Below are 15,876 nucleotides of genomic sequence, written 5' to 3'. Positions count from 1 at the left end.
TAAGTAATAAGTGATACAGAAAATTTCTTACATTTATTAAACAAAACAAACTTCCAATCAATCATTTCACTTGTATGTATAATTTAGATATATAAAAAATGTTTATATATAAATAATTTTAAATGCACAAAAACAGGTAATCAAAACTTTTGGATGAAAAAAATAAAAATAAATATGGGCTAACTTTACAGTTTCCTTTTTTAATCATTAGTGTATTTGTTCCAAAAAAAATTGCGTTTGAAAGACCTGTGCGCAAATACCGTGTGACATAAAATATTGCAACAACCGCTATTTTATTCCCTAGGGTCTAGGATTAAAAAAAATATATATATATAATTTTTGGGGGTTTTGAGTGATTTTCTAGCAGAAAATACAGGATTTTTACTTGTAAGCATTAAAGCGGTAGTAAACCCGCAATTTTTTTTTTTTTTTTTTTTAAACCTGCAAAGCAAAAGGCATAATGAGCTAGTATGCACCGCATACTAGCTCATTATGAAATACTTACCTTAGAACGAGGCCCCGACATCTCGCCCGATCCACGCCGAGGGAGCCAACATGCTCCCTCGGCGTCTCTTCCGGGTATCGCGGCTCCGGCGCTGTGAGTGGCCGGAGCCGCGATATCGTCACTCCCGCGCATGCGCGCGGGAGATTTAAATCCGGCCGGACGAGCGCTGCCGGATTTTCACGGAGAGAACCCCCTTGTGCGCATGCGCCGCTGCAGTCAGCGGCGCATACCGAGGGGAATATCTCCTAAACCGTACAGGTTTAGGAGATATTTTTTTTACCTACAGGTAAGCCTTATTATAGGCTTCCCTGTAGGTAAAAGTTAAAAAATTGAGTTTACAACCACTTCAAGTGTCAGAAAAGATTTAGTCTTTAAGTGGTTAAAACTGAGAACTTCTACACACATACAGAGTTCAGTTCATTGATAATTATAAACATTGTATCTCTTTGCTCTTTTCTTGGCAGACTGTCCAGAGAGGAGATAAATCATTCCACTGAAGACTCAGGCAACTTGCATTGACTTCTATTACAGAAGTCATTTGCAAGTCGAGCTGAAGATATAATCTGCCTTTTTTAATTGCACAATCGGCCGATGCTGATTAATTATAAAAAACGCCAAATATCAGCCGATATATCTGTCGACCTCTAGTGTGGAAACCATTTATAGATGTGGGTGTGACCCATGTATGCATTAACTTCTGCGTGCAAGCATGAGGGGACTCGGGAGCTTTAAAAAAAATATATATATAATATATATATATATATATTTTTTTTTTTTTATCATTTTTTCACTTTTATTCCTATCACAATAAATGTAAACTTCACTTGTGATATTAATAAGGCATGACAGGTCCTATTTATGGGGAGATCTGGGGTCTATAAGACTCCAGATATCTCCTCTACCCTGAAAAGCATGAGTTAAAAATAAAAATAATAATAATAATAATAATAATAATGGTAGCGTTTACATCTGCCAGAGCGGGAAGTGATGTCATGATGTTGCTTCCAGCCTCCCAGGGTCAAAGAGATGGCTGGGGGACCATTTGGAATGTCTCCATCCGCTGCCTGTAAAAGCAGTCCAGTGTATAATAAGCTGCTAGGATGGCTTCTACATTAGAGGAAATCGCTGGCTGAAATAAAAGATATCTGGATGATGCCTGTAGCTGCAGGTCCACGTCGTCATGATGTCATACAGAGTGAGAAGTGTTTAAAGCAGGGATATGCAATTAGCGGACATCCAGCTGTTGCAGAACTACAAGTCCCATGAGGCATAGCAAAACGGACAGCAACAAGCATGACACCGAGAGGCATGATGGGACTTTTGCTACAGCTGGGAGGTCAGCTAATTGCATATCCCTGGTTTAAAGGCTGAACAAAAAACGGTACATATGTGTTTTTAGTTATACATGGATGTTTGCAAGCTGAAATATCCACTACCTTCTTAGGCACTCAAGCAGCAAAATTTAAATGCTGAACTTCAAAGTACTGCATTACCTCGGTCACAGAGGTTCGCTCTTACTGCTGCATTCAGTACAGGAAAAATGGGCATGTAGAGTGGCACGCTCCGAGTGGAATCGCTACATCAGGTAGAAATAGCTGGGAACTCAGGTGCAGAGATCCCACTGCCAGAGAAACATAAGGGGTGATTTACTAAAACTAGAGAATTAAAGAGGAGGGCCGGTTTAAAAAAAAAAAAAATTTTTTTAAAAAGTCAGCAGCTGCAAACACTGTAGCTGCTGACTTTTAATAAGCACACTTACCTGTCCAGGGCGCCCGCGATGTCGGCCACCCGAGGCTGACCCGTCCCTCGGCTCCCAGCGCCACCCATTTTAGCTAAGGGAAACAGGCAGTAGAGCCTTTCGGCTTCACTGCCCGTTTCCTACTGCTCATGCGCGAGTCGCGCATCGCTTTGTGAATGGGGCGCGCTGTGTTCTGGGACACATAGTTTCCAGAACATAGTGCGACCCATTACCCAGAAGACGCCGCATGGAGGAGAGAAGACAGAAGATCCCCGCGGAGGAGGAAGAGGCAGATTAGGACGATGTGCCTAACAACAGGCATTTATGGCAAGTAAAAAAAATATATACCGTATATACTCGAGTATAAGCCGAGATTTTCAGCCTCTTTTTTGAGGCTGAAAGTGCCCCCCTCGGCTTATACTCGAGTCATCGCTGTCTGCCCGCTCGATCAGCGTGTCGAGCAGACAGACAGCGGCCATTCTATTCAAAAGCCGCGCCTCCGGCTCCGCCTTCGCCTGTGATAGGCGGAACACTGAATTTCCCAGCAGCCTGTGTTCCGCCTATCACGGACATCGTATCATCCTCGTACTACGGACGAGGATGATACGACGTCTGTGATAGGCGGAACACAGGCTGCTGGGAAATTCAGTGTTCCGCCTATCACAGGCGAAGGCGGCGGCGCAGCTTTTGAATTTTACAATGGCCGCCGACGAAGAGGGCACGGGACGGAGGCAAGGCAAGGCACGGCACGGGACGGGACGGGGGCAAGGCAAGGCACGACACGGGACGGATGCAAGGCAAGGCACGGCACGGGACGGAGGCAAGGAGGCAAGGCACGGGACGGAGGCTCGGGACAAAGGTAGGCTGGACACACACACACACACACACACACACACAGGGATGGATGGAGACACACACAGGGATGGATGGATGGAGACACACACACACAGGGATGGATGGATGGATGGATGGAGACACACACACACACAGGGATGGATGGATGGATGGATGGAGACACACACACACAGGGATGGATGGATGGATGGACACACACACACACAGGGATGGATGGACGGACACACAGGGATGGACGGACACACAGGGATGGACGGACACACACACAGGGATGGACAGGCATGTCTCACCCTCGGCTTATACACGAGTCAATAAGTTTGCCAGTTTTTTTGGGGGTAAATTGGGGGCCTCGGCTTATATTCGGGTCGGCCTATACTCGAGTATATACGGTATATATATTAAAGGTTTTTTTTTTTCAGATTTTTTTCTAAATTTTAATGTATTTTTGTTTTTCAGGGTGGCCCTCCACTTTAAAAATCTGTTGCAGCTCTGCATAGTAGCCAATCAGCTTCTAACCTCAGCTTGTTCAATTAAGCTTTAAAAAAAAAAAAAAAAAAAAGTGGAAGCTGATTGGTTTCTATGTAGAGCTGCGCCAGATTTTGCACCAGTTTTAGTGAATCAACCCCATGAAGCCAAGCGCTTCAACCTTTTGCCATTGATCCCAGATTTAAAAAATATCAGTTCTGGATTTACTGACACTTTGGATTTAAATAGTTTATCTATAGAAGATTCCCACCTTTTTTGTTGGCTCTTTAGGAGAAGTAAAAATTGCTTTCCAGTACGTCCAAATAAAGAGTAAAAACATTATATGAAATATGAAGAGGTATAACGCTGTTGAGAGGAAACAGAGAATACAATAAAAAAAAAAACATATTAGTAGCAGAAATATCCATTGAATGCCTAAATGAAATACAAACACTGATCATTCATTTGTGGGTGGGCAGATTTTGCTGAAACACAGACTGTCTGTTCTTACTTACTGGCGCTGTAGCATTGATATCTATCTGCGGAAAATTCCTACTACTTCCCACTTCTACTGAGGAGGGCTGCTCATACCCCAGTAAAAAGTTCACACTATATTTGATGCAGTCGCCATATTAAATTAAATGACAAAAACAGGATGACAGATGGATACCCTTTCATGATAAATACAGTAATTGGGCAGGATTGTGGATTCAGGGGTAACATTTTGCACCAAATGTTCCATTCAGTGCACCCCTACTAACCAGGGTTATTTGACACCTAGGGCAGATAATATTTAACAAAAGTTTCAGCACTTAATAAAGTGTCAGTATACACAAAAATGATTTAACTAAAACATTACTAATCAACGAATGCTGGTGTCAAGTGCAAAAGTGTCCAAACGAGTACATACTAAAGAGGTATTCAATTTGTGCTGGAACAGTTCATATATTTAGTGATCCTCCGAATGTGTAGGATGAGCCTTCACAAAAATTAACCCACCACAGCACTTTGCTGCTGTCTCAGCCAATTAGGAGGAAGAGTCCTGGGCAGCCGAGTCTCTCGGGCAACATTGCTGCATCGAGAGAGGGCTCAGGTAAGTATTAGTGGGGGGGCTGCCGCCGCACACAGAAGGCTTTTTATCTTAAAGCATTTGACGCATTAAGATAAAAAGCCTTTTATGTGCAGCAGCCCCCCCACTAATACTTACCTGAGCCCCTTGTCTGTCCAGCAATGTCTCGGCTATCCATGACTCTCTCCTCATTGGCTGAGACACAGCCATGGCGCCATTATCTCCTGCTGCTTTCAAAGTGAGTTAGCCAATCAGGAGAGAGAGGTTGTGGGGCAAGGCCGTGGCTCCGTGTCTGAATGGACATGGGGAGCTGTGGCTCAGGCTCGGTTGCCCATAGCAAGCTGCTTGCTGTGGAGGCACTTGACAGGAGGGACCAGAGAAGAGGAGGATCTGGGCTATATGCAACTCCACTGCAACAGAGCAGGCAAGTATAACATGATGGTTATTTTTTTATAGAAAAAAAAAAAACAACTAAATAAAATAAAAATCACTTAAATGCATAGAATGCATTAAGATAAAAAAACTTTTGTCTTTACAATCACTTTAAGTGGAAATGCAAACTCACCAGATCATATTGCTGTCTACATGCTAGAAAAGCTAAATGCACTCATAGGAGAAACATCCCTTTCAGGGAATTCAGCATCTCATCATTTGGTGTCTTGGTACAGTCAACCAGGAGAAGAAATAATAATGTTTTGATTCAATCATTTTTGTGTATACTGATACTTTATTAAGCACTGCAATTTTTTTAATATATTTATTGCATGCAGCTTTACACTTTACCATTAAGCGCATGCAGAATTTTTGTTTAAAAGTGGTTGTAAACCCTTACAAACCACTTTGACCTACAGGCAAGCCTAGATTAAGGCTTACCTGTAGGTCCAAGAAATATCTCATAAACCTACACGGTTTAGGAGATATTTAGTAAAAGACAGTGACAGCTGTCTACGGTGCATGTGCCGTAGACAGCGGCACGCAGGCGCACTATCACCGTTAGCAGCATGCCGCTGCTAACGGCGATATGCCGTTAGTGGCGGCTCCAGTGCGCATGTGACGTCATCGCTGCTCCGGCGCTGTGAGTGGTCGGAGCAGCGATACCCGGAAGAAGATGGAGGCTCCGCACTACAGGGGACAGCGGTGACATCGCTGGCTCCTGTGTCAGGTAAGTGACACATAATGGGCTACTATGCGATGCACAGTAGTCCATTATGCTTTACCTTTGCAGGGAGACATAGAGGAAGTAAACCCATCAGGGTTTACTTCCTCTTTAAGATCATTTTTAAACTCTCTCCCATTCTATATAGAGAAAAGTATTTTCAATAATTATGATGAAATGAAATAAATAACAGAAAAATGCAGACAGTAAGAATTGTGGCGTGGTCTACCATTAGTGGTCAGTGTAGAAGTGGCCCTTACATTGGCGATTATTGTAGGTGGGAGAGCGCTTCCTGCTCAGGGAACACCCATCAACCTCAAGAGAAGCCCCCTTAGTTCCATAGAACCCGGATTAAAAAAAAGGAAAAAAGCCAGATGTAGAGAATGAAGTATCTAGATCAGTTTTATCATTCTATAAAAGGGTCCACTGAATCCACCAGTGAGTAAAGTGTGTTAGCCCCGCCCCCCTCACATGAGCCGTGTACATTCGAAAAAGCAGGGAACCCATGAACAGAATTGTACATATGTCACTTTTCTAGCAAACAAGTCTATTCAGGTTTTTCCAACCAAACCTTAACAGACCCATATTTAATCTATGGGAAGGCGTATGTAAACCGTTATTTCTTTTTACATTTAAATACATCTGATCACAGAACTAATCTGGGTCCCCCCCCCCACTGTCATCAGATTTAGATGGCATCAGCGATAATCTGATGTTAATGGCTGCTTGGTCTTTCCATCCGCCCGTCCATAGGCTTACATGGCGCTTCAGTTAAAATCCACCTGAAAAACTGACAGGGGGATCAGAACTGACCAGCCGTACATTGGCACATTGGAGAATATCTTGCTTTACAGCACACTGTCAGACATATTTACACAGACTTACCTCTTTCTAAAGCATTTTCGATAGTCACTAAAAAGAAAAAAAAAAAAGAAAAAAGGGATATGATTTCAATACACAAGTCAAACGAATCACACAGATTGACAAAAATCAGCGCGGACACATATAGCCCCAATGGTATCTGTACTACACACAATCCTGCCATTAGTGACTGGGTTGCTATACAGACTGCATTGAATCCAAGCTCACCGAATACTTCTATGGGATTCTGCAACCCCCTTACATTAGGCTAGTGATCCCCCACACAATGTCACTTTAAGAGGAAGCAGAGAAAAAAGAAACACATTCAAAGTAAAGCTTGCCATACACTACACCAGGGATATGCAATTAGCGGACCTCCAGCTGTTGCAGAACTACAAATCCCATGAGGCATAGCAAGACTCTGACAGCCACCAGCATGACACCCAGAGGCAGAGGCATGATGGGACTTGTAGTTTTGCAACACCTGGAGGACCGCTAATTGCATATCCCCGCACTACACCAATCAGCCATAGCATTATGACCAGGGTGGATATAAAGCAATGATTTTTTTTTTTTTTATCGATTTTGGAGGAGAAAAAAAAAAAAAAAAAAAAAAAAAAAAAAAAAAAGAAAAGAAGGTTAAGGAAACCACCTGTGTTTGCGACACTGGACTGTGATAAGTCTTCTCTCCTTGAAAGACTCAGTGGAGGCTCTGAGACCAGAGTCTGTAACAGGGAAAACTATGGCCACTTGGGCCAGAAAGGGGCTATTAGGATGAGATCTGTTTCTTATAGAAGAAACTTCTGGAGGACTTCCGGAATTAGCCTGATCGGCGGGAAGGCGTAATAGAGGACCAATGGCTACGGATTCACTAGAGCATCGATCCAATGATCGATCCCGCTGAGTCCAGAGAATAGAACTTTTCCATCTTGCGATTGTTCTGATCTGTGCAAAAGTCCACTTCGGGACATCCCCATCTATCGATGAGACCCGCAAAGATTTCGGGATGAAGGGACCAATTGTCTCGGACGGACAGGCAGGTAGGCGGGCGGGCGGACAGGCAGGTAGGCGGGCGGGCGGACAGGCAGGTAGGCGGGCGGGCGGACAGGCAGGCAGGCGGACGGACAGGCAGGCAGGCGAACGGACAGGCAGGCAGGCGGACGGACAGGCAGGCAGGCGGACGGACAGGCAGGCAGGCGGACGGACAGGCAGGCAGGCGGACGGACAGGCAGGCAGGCGGACGGACAGGCAGGCAGGCGGACGGACAGGCAGGCAGGCGGACGGACAGGCAGGCAGGCGGACGGACAGGCAGGCAGGCGGACGGACAGGCAGGCAGGCGGACGGACAGGCAGGCAGGCGGACGGACAGGCAGGCAGGCGGACGGACGGACAGGCAGGCAGGCGGACGGACGGACAGGCAGGCAGGCGGACGGACGGACAGGCAGGCGGACGGACGGACAGGCAGGCGGACGGACGGACAGGCAGGCGGACGGACGGACAGGCAGGCGGACGGACGGACAGGCAGGCGGACGGACGGACAGGCAGGCGGGCGGACGGACGGACAGGCAGGCGGGCGGACGGACGGACAGGCAGGCGGGCGGACGGACGGACAGGCAGGCGGGCGGACGGACGGACAGGCAGGCGGGCGGACGGACGGACAGGCAGGCGGGCGGACGGACAGGCGGGCGGACGGACGGACGGACAGGCAGGCGGGCGGACGGACAGGCAGGCGGGCGGACGGACGGACAGGCGGGCGGGCGGACGGACGGACAGGCAGGCGGGCGGACGGACAGGCGGGCGGACGGACGGACAGGCAGGCGGGCGGACGGACAGGCAGGTAGGCGGGTGGGCGGACGGACAGGCAGGTAGGCGGGTGGGCGGACGGCACAGGCAGGTAGGCGGGTGGGCGGACGGCACAGGCAGGTAGGCGGGTGGGCGGACGGCACAGGCAGGTAGGCGGGTGGGCGGACGGCACAGGCAGGTAGGCGGGTGGGCGGACGGCACAGGCAGGTAGGCGGGTGGGCGGACGGCACAGGCAGGTAGGCGGGTGGGCGGACGGCACAGGCAGGTAGGCGGGTGGGCGGACGGCACAGGCAGGTAGGCGGGTGGGCGGACGGACAGGCAGGCAGGCGGACGGACAGGCAGGCAGGCGGACGGACAGGCAGGCAGGCGGACGGACAGGCAGGCAGGCGGACGGACAGGCAGGCAGGCGGACGGACAGGCAGGCAGGCGGACGGACGGACAGGCAGGCAGGCGGACGGACGGACAGGCAGGCGGACGGACGGACAGGCAGGCGGACGGACGGACAGGCAGGCGGACGGACGGACAGGCAGGCGGACGGACGGACAGGCAGGCGGACGGACGGACAGGCAGGCGGACGGACGGACAGGCAGGCGGGCGGACGGACGGACAGGCAGGCGGGCGGACGGACGGACAGGCAGGCGGGCGGACGGACGGACAGGCAGGCGGGCGGACGGACGGACAGGCAGGCGGGCGGACGGACGGACAGGCAGGCGGGCGGACGGACAGGCGGGCGGACGGACGGACGGACAGGCAGGCGGGCGGACGGACAGGCAGGCGGGCGGACGGACGGACAGGCGGGCGGGCGGACGGACGGACAGGCAGGCGGGCGGACGGACAGGCGGGCGGACGGACGGACAGGCAGGCGGGCGGACGGACAGGCAGGTAGGCGGGTGGGCGGACGGACAGGCAGGTAGGCGGGTGGGCGGACGGCACAGGCAGGTAGGCGGGTGGGCGGACGGCACAGGCAGGTAGGCGGGTGGGCGGACGGCACAGGCAGGTAGGCGGGTGGGCGGACGGCACAGGCAGGTAGGCGGGTGGGCGGACGGCACAGGCAGGTAGGCGGGTGGGCGGACGGACAGGCAGGTAGGCGGGCGGACGGACAGGCAGGTAGGCGGGTGGGCGGACGGCACAGGCAGGTAGGCGGGTGGGCGGACGGCACAGGCAGGTAGGCGGGTGGGCGGACGGCACAGGCAGGTAGGCGGGTGGGCGGACGGCACAGGCAGGTAGGCGGGTGGGCGGACGGCACAGGCAGGTAGGCGGGTGGGCGGACGGCACAGGCAGGTAGGCGGGTGGGCGGACGGCACAGGCAGGTAGGCGGGTGGGCGGACGGCACAGGCAGGTAGGCGGGTGGGCGGACGGCACAGGCAGGTAGGCGGGTGGGCGGACGGCACAGGCAGGTAGGCGGGTGGGCGGACGGCACAGGCAGGTAGGCGGGTGGGCGGACGGCACAGGCAGGTAGGCGGGTGGGCGGACGGCACAGGCAGGTAGGCGGACGGCACAGGCAGGTAGGCGGACGGCACAGGCAGGTAGGCGGACGGACAGGCAGGTAGGCGGACGGACAGGCAGGTAGGCGGACGGACAGGCAGGTAGGCGGACGGACAGGCAGGTAGGCGGACGGACAGGCAGGTAGGCGGACGGACAGGCAGGTAGGCGGGTGGGCGGACGGACAGGCAGGTAGGCGGGTGGGCGGACGGACAGGCAGGTAGGCGGGTGGGCGGACGGACAGGCAGGTAGGCGGGTGGGCGGACGGACAGGCAGGTAGGCGGGTGGGCGGACGGACAGGCAGGTAGGCGGGTGGGCGGACGGACAGGCAGGTAGGCGGGTGGGCGGGTGGGCGGACGGACAGGCAGGTAGGCGGGTGGGCGGACAGGCAGGCAGGTAGGCGGGCGGACGGACAGGCAGGCAGGTAGGCGGGCGGACGGACAGGCAGGCAGGTAGGCGGGCGGACGGACAGGCAGGCAGGTAGGCGGGCGGACGGACAGGCAGGCAGGTAGGCGGGCGGACGGACAGGCAGGCAGGCGGGCGGGCGTACGGACAGGCAGGTAGGCGGGCGGACGGACAGGCAGGTAGGCGGGCGGACAGGCAGGCAGGCGGGCGGACAGGTTGGCGGGCGGGCGGACAGGCAGGTTGGCGGGCGGGCGGACAGGCAGGTTGGCGGACGGACAGGCAGGCGGACGGACGGACAGGCAGGTTGGCGGGCGGGCGGACAGGCAGGTTGGGCGGGCGGGCGGACAGGCAGGTTGGGCGGGCGGGCGGACAGGCAGGCAGGTAGGCGGGTGGACGGACAGGCAGGTAGGCGGGTGGGCGGACGGACAGGCAGGTGGGCGGGCGGACGGACAGGTAGGCGGGCGGGCGGACGGACGGACAGGCAGGTAGGCGGGCGGACGGACAGGCAGGTAGGCGGGCGGGCGGGCGGACGGACAGGCAGGTAGGCGGGCGGGCGGACAGGCAGGTAGGCGGGCGGACGGATGGACAGGCAGGTAGGTAGGTGGGCGGACGGACAGGCAGGCAGGTGGGCGGACAGGCAGGCAAGCAGGCAGGTGGGCGGACAGGCAGGCAAGCAGGCAGGTGGGCGGACAGGCAGGCAAGCAGGCAGGCGGGCGGACAGGCAGGTAGGCGGGCGGACGGATGGACAGGCAGGTAGGTAGGTGGGCGGACGGACAGGCAGGCAGGTGGGCGGACAGGCAGGCAAGCAGGCAGGTGGGCGGACAGGCAGGCAAGCGGGCAGGTGGGCGGACAGGCAGGCAAGCGGGCAGGTGGGCGGACAGGCAGGCAAGCGGGCAGGTGGGCGGACAGGCAGGCAAGCGGGCAGGTGGGCGGACAGGCAGGCAAGCGGGCAGGTGGGCGGACAGGCAGGCAAGCGGGCAGGTGGGCGGACAGGCAGGCAAGCGGGCAGGTGGACGGACAGGCAGGCAAGCGGGCAGGTGGACGGACAGGCAGGCAAGCGGGCAGGTGGGCGGACAGGCAGGCAAGCGGGCGGGCGGGCGGACAGGCAGGCAAGCGGGCGGACAGGCAGGCAAGCGGGCGGGCGGGCAGGCAAGCGGGCGGGCGGGCAGGCGGGCGGGCAGGTAGGCGGGCGGACAGGCAGGCAGGTAGGCGGGCGGGCAGGCAGGCAGGTAGGCGGGCGGGCGGACAGGTAGGCGGGCGGGCGGACAGGTAGGCGGGCGGGCGGGCGGGCAGGCGGACAGGCAGGCAGGTAGGCGGGCGGGCGGACAGGCAGGCAGGCAGGTAGGCGGGCGGGCGGACAGGCAGGCAGGTAGGCGGGCGGACAGGCAGGCAGGTAGGCGGGCGGGCGGACAGGCAGGTAGGCGGGCGGGCGGACAGGCAGGTAGGCGGGCGGGCGGACAGGCAGGTAGGCGGGCGGGCGGACAGGCAGGTAGGCGGGCGGGCGGACAGGCAGGTAGGCGGGCGGGCGGACAGGCAGGTAGGCGGGCGGGCGGACAGGCAGGTAGGCGGGCGGGCGGACAGGCAGGCAGGCAGGCAGGTAGGCGGGCGGGCGGGCGGGCGGACAGGCAGGCAGGTAGGCGGGCGGGCGGACAGGCAGGCAGGTAGGCGGGCGGACAGGCAGGTAGGCGGGCGGACAGGCAGGCAGGCAGGTAGGCGGGCGGACAGGCAGGCAGGCAGGTGGGCGGACAGGCAGGCAGGTAGGTAGGTAGGTAGGCAGGCAGGTAGGCGGACAGGTAGGTAGGTGGGTGGGTGGGTGTGTGAACAGACAAGGGGATGGGTGGGTGGATCGGACCCCCAGGAAGGAGTGTGCAGAGTCCTCCAGGCAGGACACAGCGCACACCATGGAGGGGGAAGGAGGACTCATCTCCATAACAAAGGCACCTGACATGGAAGGAAGGCGGAAATGTCTGTAGGGAGTTCACCTCACCGACTATCACTAGGAAATCAGCGCCGCTAAGGACATTGTCTGCTCACCTAGACACAGCTCACACACATAGGCGTAATACGACCAAAGCACGACCAGGGAGATGATGACTACAGGCACCCATGCTACGACTCGCTGGCAGCACCTCAGTCCCCTGGACAGAGCCATTCCGCAACCAGTCTGCATCCTGATCCGTGATATCAGCGGTCCTCTAGTCTGGCCTTCCTGATAGGCACTCGATTCACTCGGAAATGGGGCGCATGTGACTCTTATTCGAGTTTTACTGTAGCGACATCTGGCGGCATACAGGTAATATTACACCAATTTGTAACTAGGGGCGGTTGAGCAAATATTCCTGAAAACGATAATTCGTCACCAATCAGGTTTCATCTATTATTACCTGGAAATTAAAAAAGAAAACTAAAAGGTCACTATGGGTAGGTGATATATGCAGGTTTTAGGTGAATTACACACCCGATTGAGCACGTTTTAAAGGCTCCTTTGCACCATATCTGTTAAAGGATAACTATTTGTTATACAAAAAAATATTGCAAGTAAGAAAAAGTAATAGAGTATATACGATTGCTACACAAACCACATTGCAATTTAATGTTATTAAAAATAACCTGATGACCTGATTTCCAGGACAGTGGGCTGGACGCTCATGGACCGGAAAGTTGACCCTAATGGCCAATTCCTAAATTGCCATAGATTCCCTCTGGCTTCCCTGTACCTCCTCCTAATCATGCCACGTGCGTTAATGCCCTCCAGACCTTTGTAGAAGAGGCGATGATCATGGGTGGAGATCTTAAAGCAGAACTCCACTCAAAAGTGGAAGTTCCGCTTTAAGTTCTCCTTCCCCCATTCTGTCCCATATTTGGCATGTTATATTTTTTTTGGGGGAGGGGGGAGCAGGTACTTCGTTTTGACAGTTACCAGTTCCCACCTCCCCTTGGATCAAAGCAATCCAAGGGAAATTTCTCCTTTCCCCTTCCCTCCCCGCAGTCTTCTTGGACACGTTGCATGTCCCAGAAGACTGGGGGACCATTCACAAAGTGCAGCATAGCTCATCATGCATGGGTGATACCGAAAGCTGCATAGCTGGCTGCCCACAGATAGGATGCCAGCACCAGGAACCCAAAGGCTTGTGAAGAACTAGCTTAGGTGGAGGCGACACTGGATCCCTGGACAGGTAAGTGTCCTTATAGCAAAAGTCAGCAGCTACAGTATTGGTAGCCATTGACTGTTAATAGTTTTCGCCCAGACTGAAACTCCTCTTTGATGTGGCTTTGGATCCCTCCAGATAATGCACTCACCTTTCTTAGGGTTGATTACCTTCTGATCTCTCTTTCCCTTCTCCCTAACAGTGACTAGAAAACTGTGACTGAAAATCAAATTATCTCAGACCAGGCACTGGTCTCTATGGATGTCCAGATAGGGACTTCTTCACCTAGAGTGTGGTACTGAAGTTGATTGCCTCCCTGATTCAGGGAGACCCACTGAGGTCGGAACTTTTTAATTGTCTCTTCAAGGGCTTTGTGGATAATGCCACCATAGACTCCTCCCCACTTATTCAGTGGGAAAGCCGAAAATGCGTCATGCAGTGACTCCTTATCTGGAAAGCTATAGTAAAGAAAGCCAGGAATGCGCAATTGCACTGGCACATAACAAGTAGTTACCATGCTCTGTAACCACTAAACTTACCCCCAAAAGGGGACGGTCTGCTTGTTTGCTTCCTCCCTCCCTCCGCTGCCACATTTGGTAACTTTCAGGGGGAGCAGGTACCTGGTTTTGACAGATACCCACTCTCACTTCCAGCTGACTTCGTCACGGCAAACTCAGCAGGAAGTTCAGCCCCCCTCCCCCTTCCCCCACTGCCAGGCCACTCACAAAGCACATGGACAGTAGGAAGCCAGCTGTGAAGCTGCAAGATGGTGGCGGCAGCATATAAGAGCAGAGTGAAAAATCGGCTTAGGTGAAGACGCTGCTGGATTTGTGTACAGGTAAGTATCCAGGGGTCAAGTCCTGGGGGAAAAAAGTGTGAGAACTCCCACCCAAGATCCACTCCCCCACCAAAAAAAATGATACGCTCATATGCACGAACGCTTCAAAAGTGGTATTTTTCATCCAATTTTCGTATTGTGTGTATGAAGCTTAACTGTTAGTACATAAAAAAACAAACAATCTTCAATAAACATAAATACAGTGATTCTCTGAATAATCAGCATTCATTCAATTGTGCTTCCATGCAAATATGAACATCATGTTCTGATCTTTATTGGGGAATGTTATTTTGTATATAGAGTGTTTATGTGGTGAGTTAATATATATATATATATATATATATATATATATATATATATATATATTTACTAAACTGCCTGCACGCCACTAACTAACCTGCCTAATCTAACTCAAGTTCTCTCCTCCACGTTATTATCACACTATAAACGGCCAACGCATAAGCAGTCTTATATAGTTTGGGGCGTGGACTTAGCCTCCTGAGCCATGATTGGCCAAAGGCACCCTGCCCTTGGCCAACCATGGCTCTCACAGCAGATCACGCTGTCATTGGCCAAAGCATGAAGGTCAGGTGGATGCTCTGGCCATTCAGCAGCCGTCAATGCTTTGCAATCTCGCAATGCATTATGGGGCGCTCCGAGGAGCTTGAATTTGCCATGAACGCCTCGTATGTTCGGTTCGTTTGCGAGCAACGAACACCCGAAGTTTGAGTTGAACATCGGGACCATCCCTATTGGGGACATTCTCAGGTTTGGAATCCCCTAAAAGCAGCTTGAATATAGGATTGAGAGCTATATCGCTCTTAAATCTCAGTTATTTGCTCTCTAGCAAGTATACTACTTGAATATATACTGTTACTGTTGCCAAGTGTGCCAGAGGGGCCTGAGGCTGTTATTAGGGTTGAGAGGCAGAGTAACGGACTGAACAAATGCAAGCGGTTTATTTGGGTGTAGTACTACATGTGGGTGCTCGCCCAGGATAAGACCGCACCCCTAAAAGTGCCAAGATGGTTGCTGCAACACAGTGGTGTGGTTTAGAAGGCCCAGCCCAGAATCAAGCGTAATGATTGAACTCCCTGAGGAGGCCTGGACTAAGGAACAGATCGGTCAGGTAGTACAGACATTGTCCTTAGACGAGAAAACATGGATGATCGATGTTAGGCCTCCTGTACACATGTGCTACTGGAAGCAAGGGATCCATGACCATTTTGCCCTGGCCCATTTTGCAATTGCCCTGGCCTGTTCAAAAACTGAGTTTGAGTTATCTGAGAGTGTATATTAATGGTTTCATCAAAATCCAGAGGTGTGTCAATACCTGTTGAATTTAGACTGTGGTTGATATTATAAATTTGTTAGTAACCTTTTCTTCTCACTAAGTTATTAGGGTGGCTATCTCCATGTCTTTGGGGACCAAAGAGTTCAAGTGGGGGGGGGGGGGATGTAGCCAAGGTCAGCTATTATGCTTATAAATTAGAGACATTTTCTGTGTTGTTAATGTGTGGTTGGCTCCCTCTAGTGTTTGCTGGACTCTAT

The 15,876-nt window shown here is 53.1% G+C and overlaps 1 protein-coding gene across 1 annotated transcript in view; it reads right to left on the bottom strand.

The window, feature by feature from the left end:
- The window catches only part of ZDHHC15 (zDHHC palmitoyltransferase 15), a 77,341-nt gene extending 64,773 nt beyond the window's left edge, over positions 1–12,568 (bottom strand). Inside the window, exons 1-3 of the mRNA XM_077465650.1 lie at positions 12,373–12,568; positions 6,674–6,700; positions 3,835–3,929 (exon numbers count right to left, since the gene is read on the bottom strand). Of these exons, the coding sequence (XP_077321776.1) occupies positions 3,835–3,929; positions 6,674–6,700; positions 12,373–12,508 (258 nt within the window). The 5' untranslated portion in view covers positions 12,509–12,568. The remainder of the gene's footprint in view (positions 1–3,834; positions 3,930–6,673; positions 6,701–12,372) is intronic.
- Positions 12,569–15,876: the final 3,308 nt, after the last annotated feature.

The sequence above is a fragment of the Lithobates pipiens genome, unplaced genomic scaffold (genome assembly GCF_037356315.1).
Source record: "Lithobates pipiens isolate NorthernLeopardFrog02 unplaced genomic scaffold, aLitPip1_a1.2 Scaffold_1, whole genome shotgun sequence".
Taxonomy (NCBI): domain Eukaryota; kingdom Metazoa; phylum Chordata; class Amphibia; order Anura; family Ranidae; genus Lithobates; species Lithobates pipiens.
The sequence above is the reverse complement of the archived record's forward strand: the minus strand, read 5'-3'. Positions and strand labels throughout refer to the sequence as shown.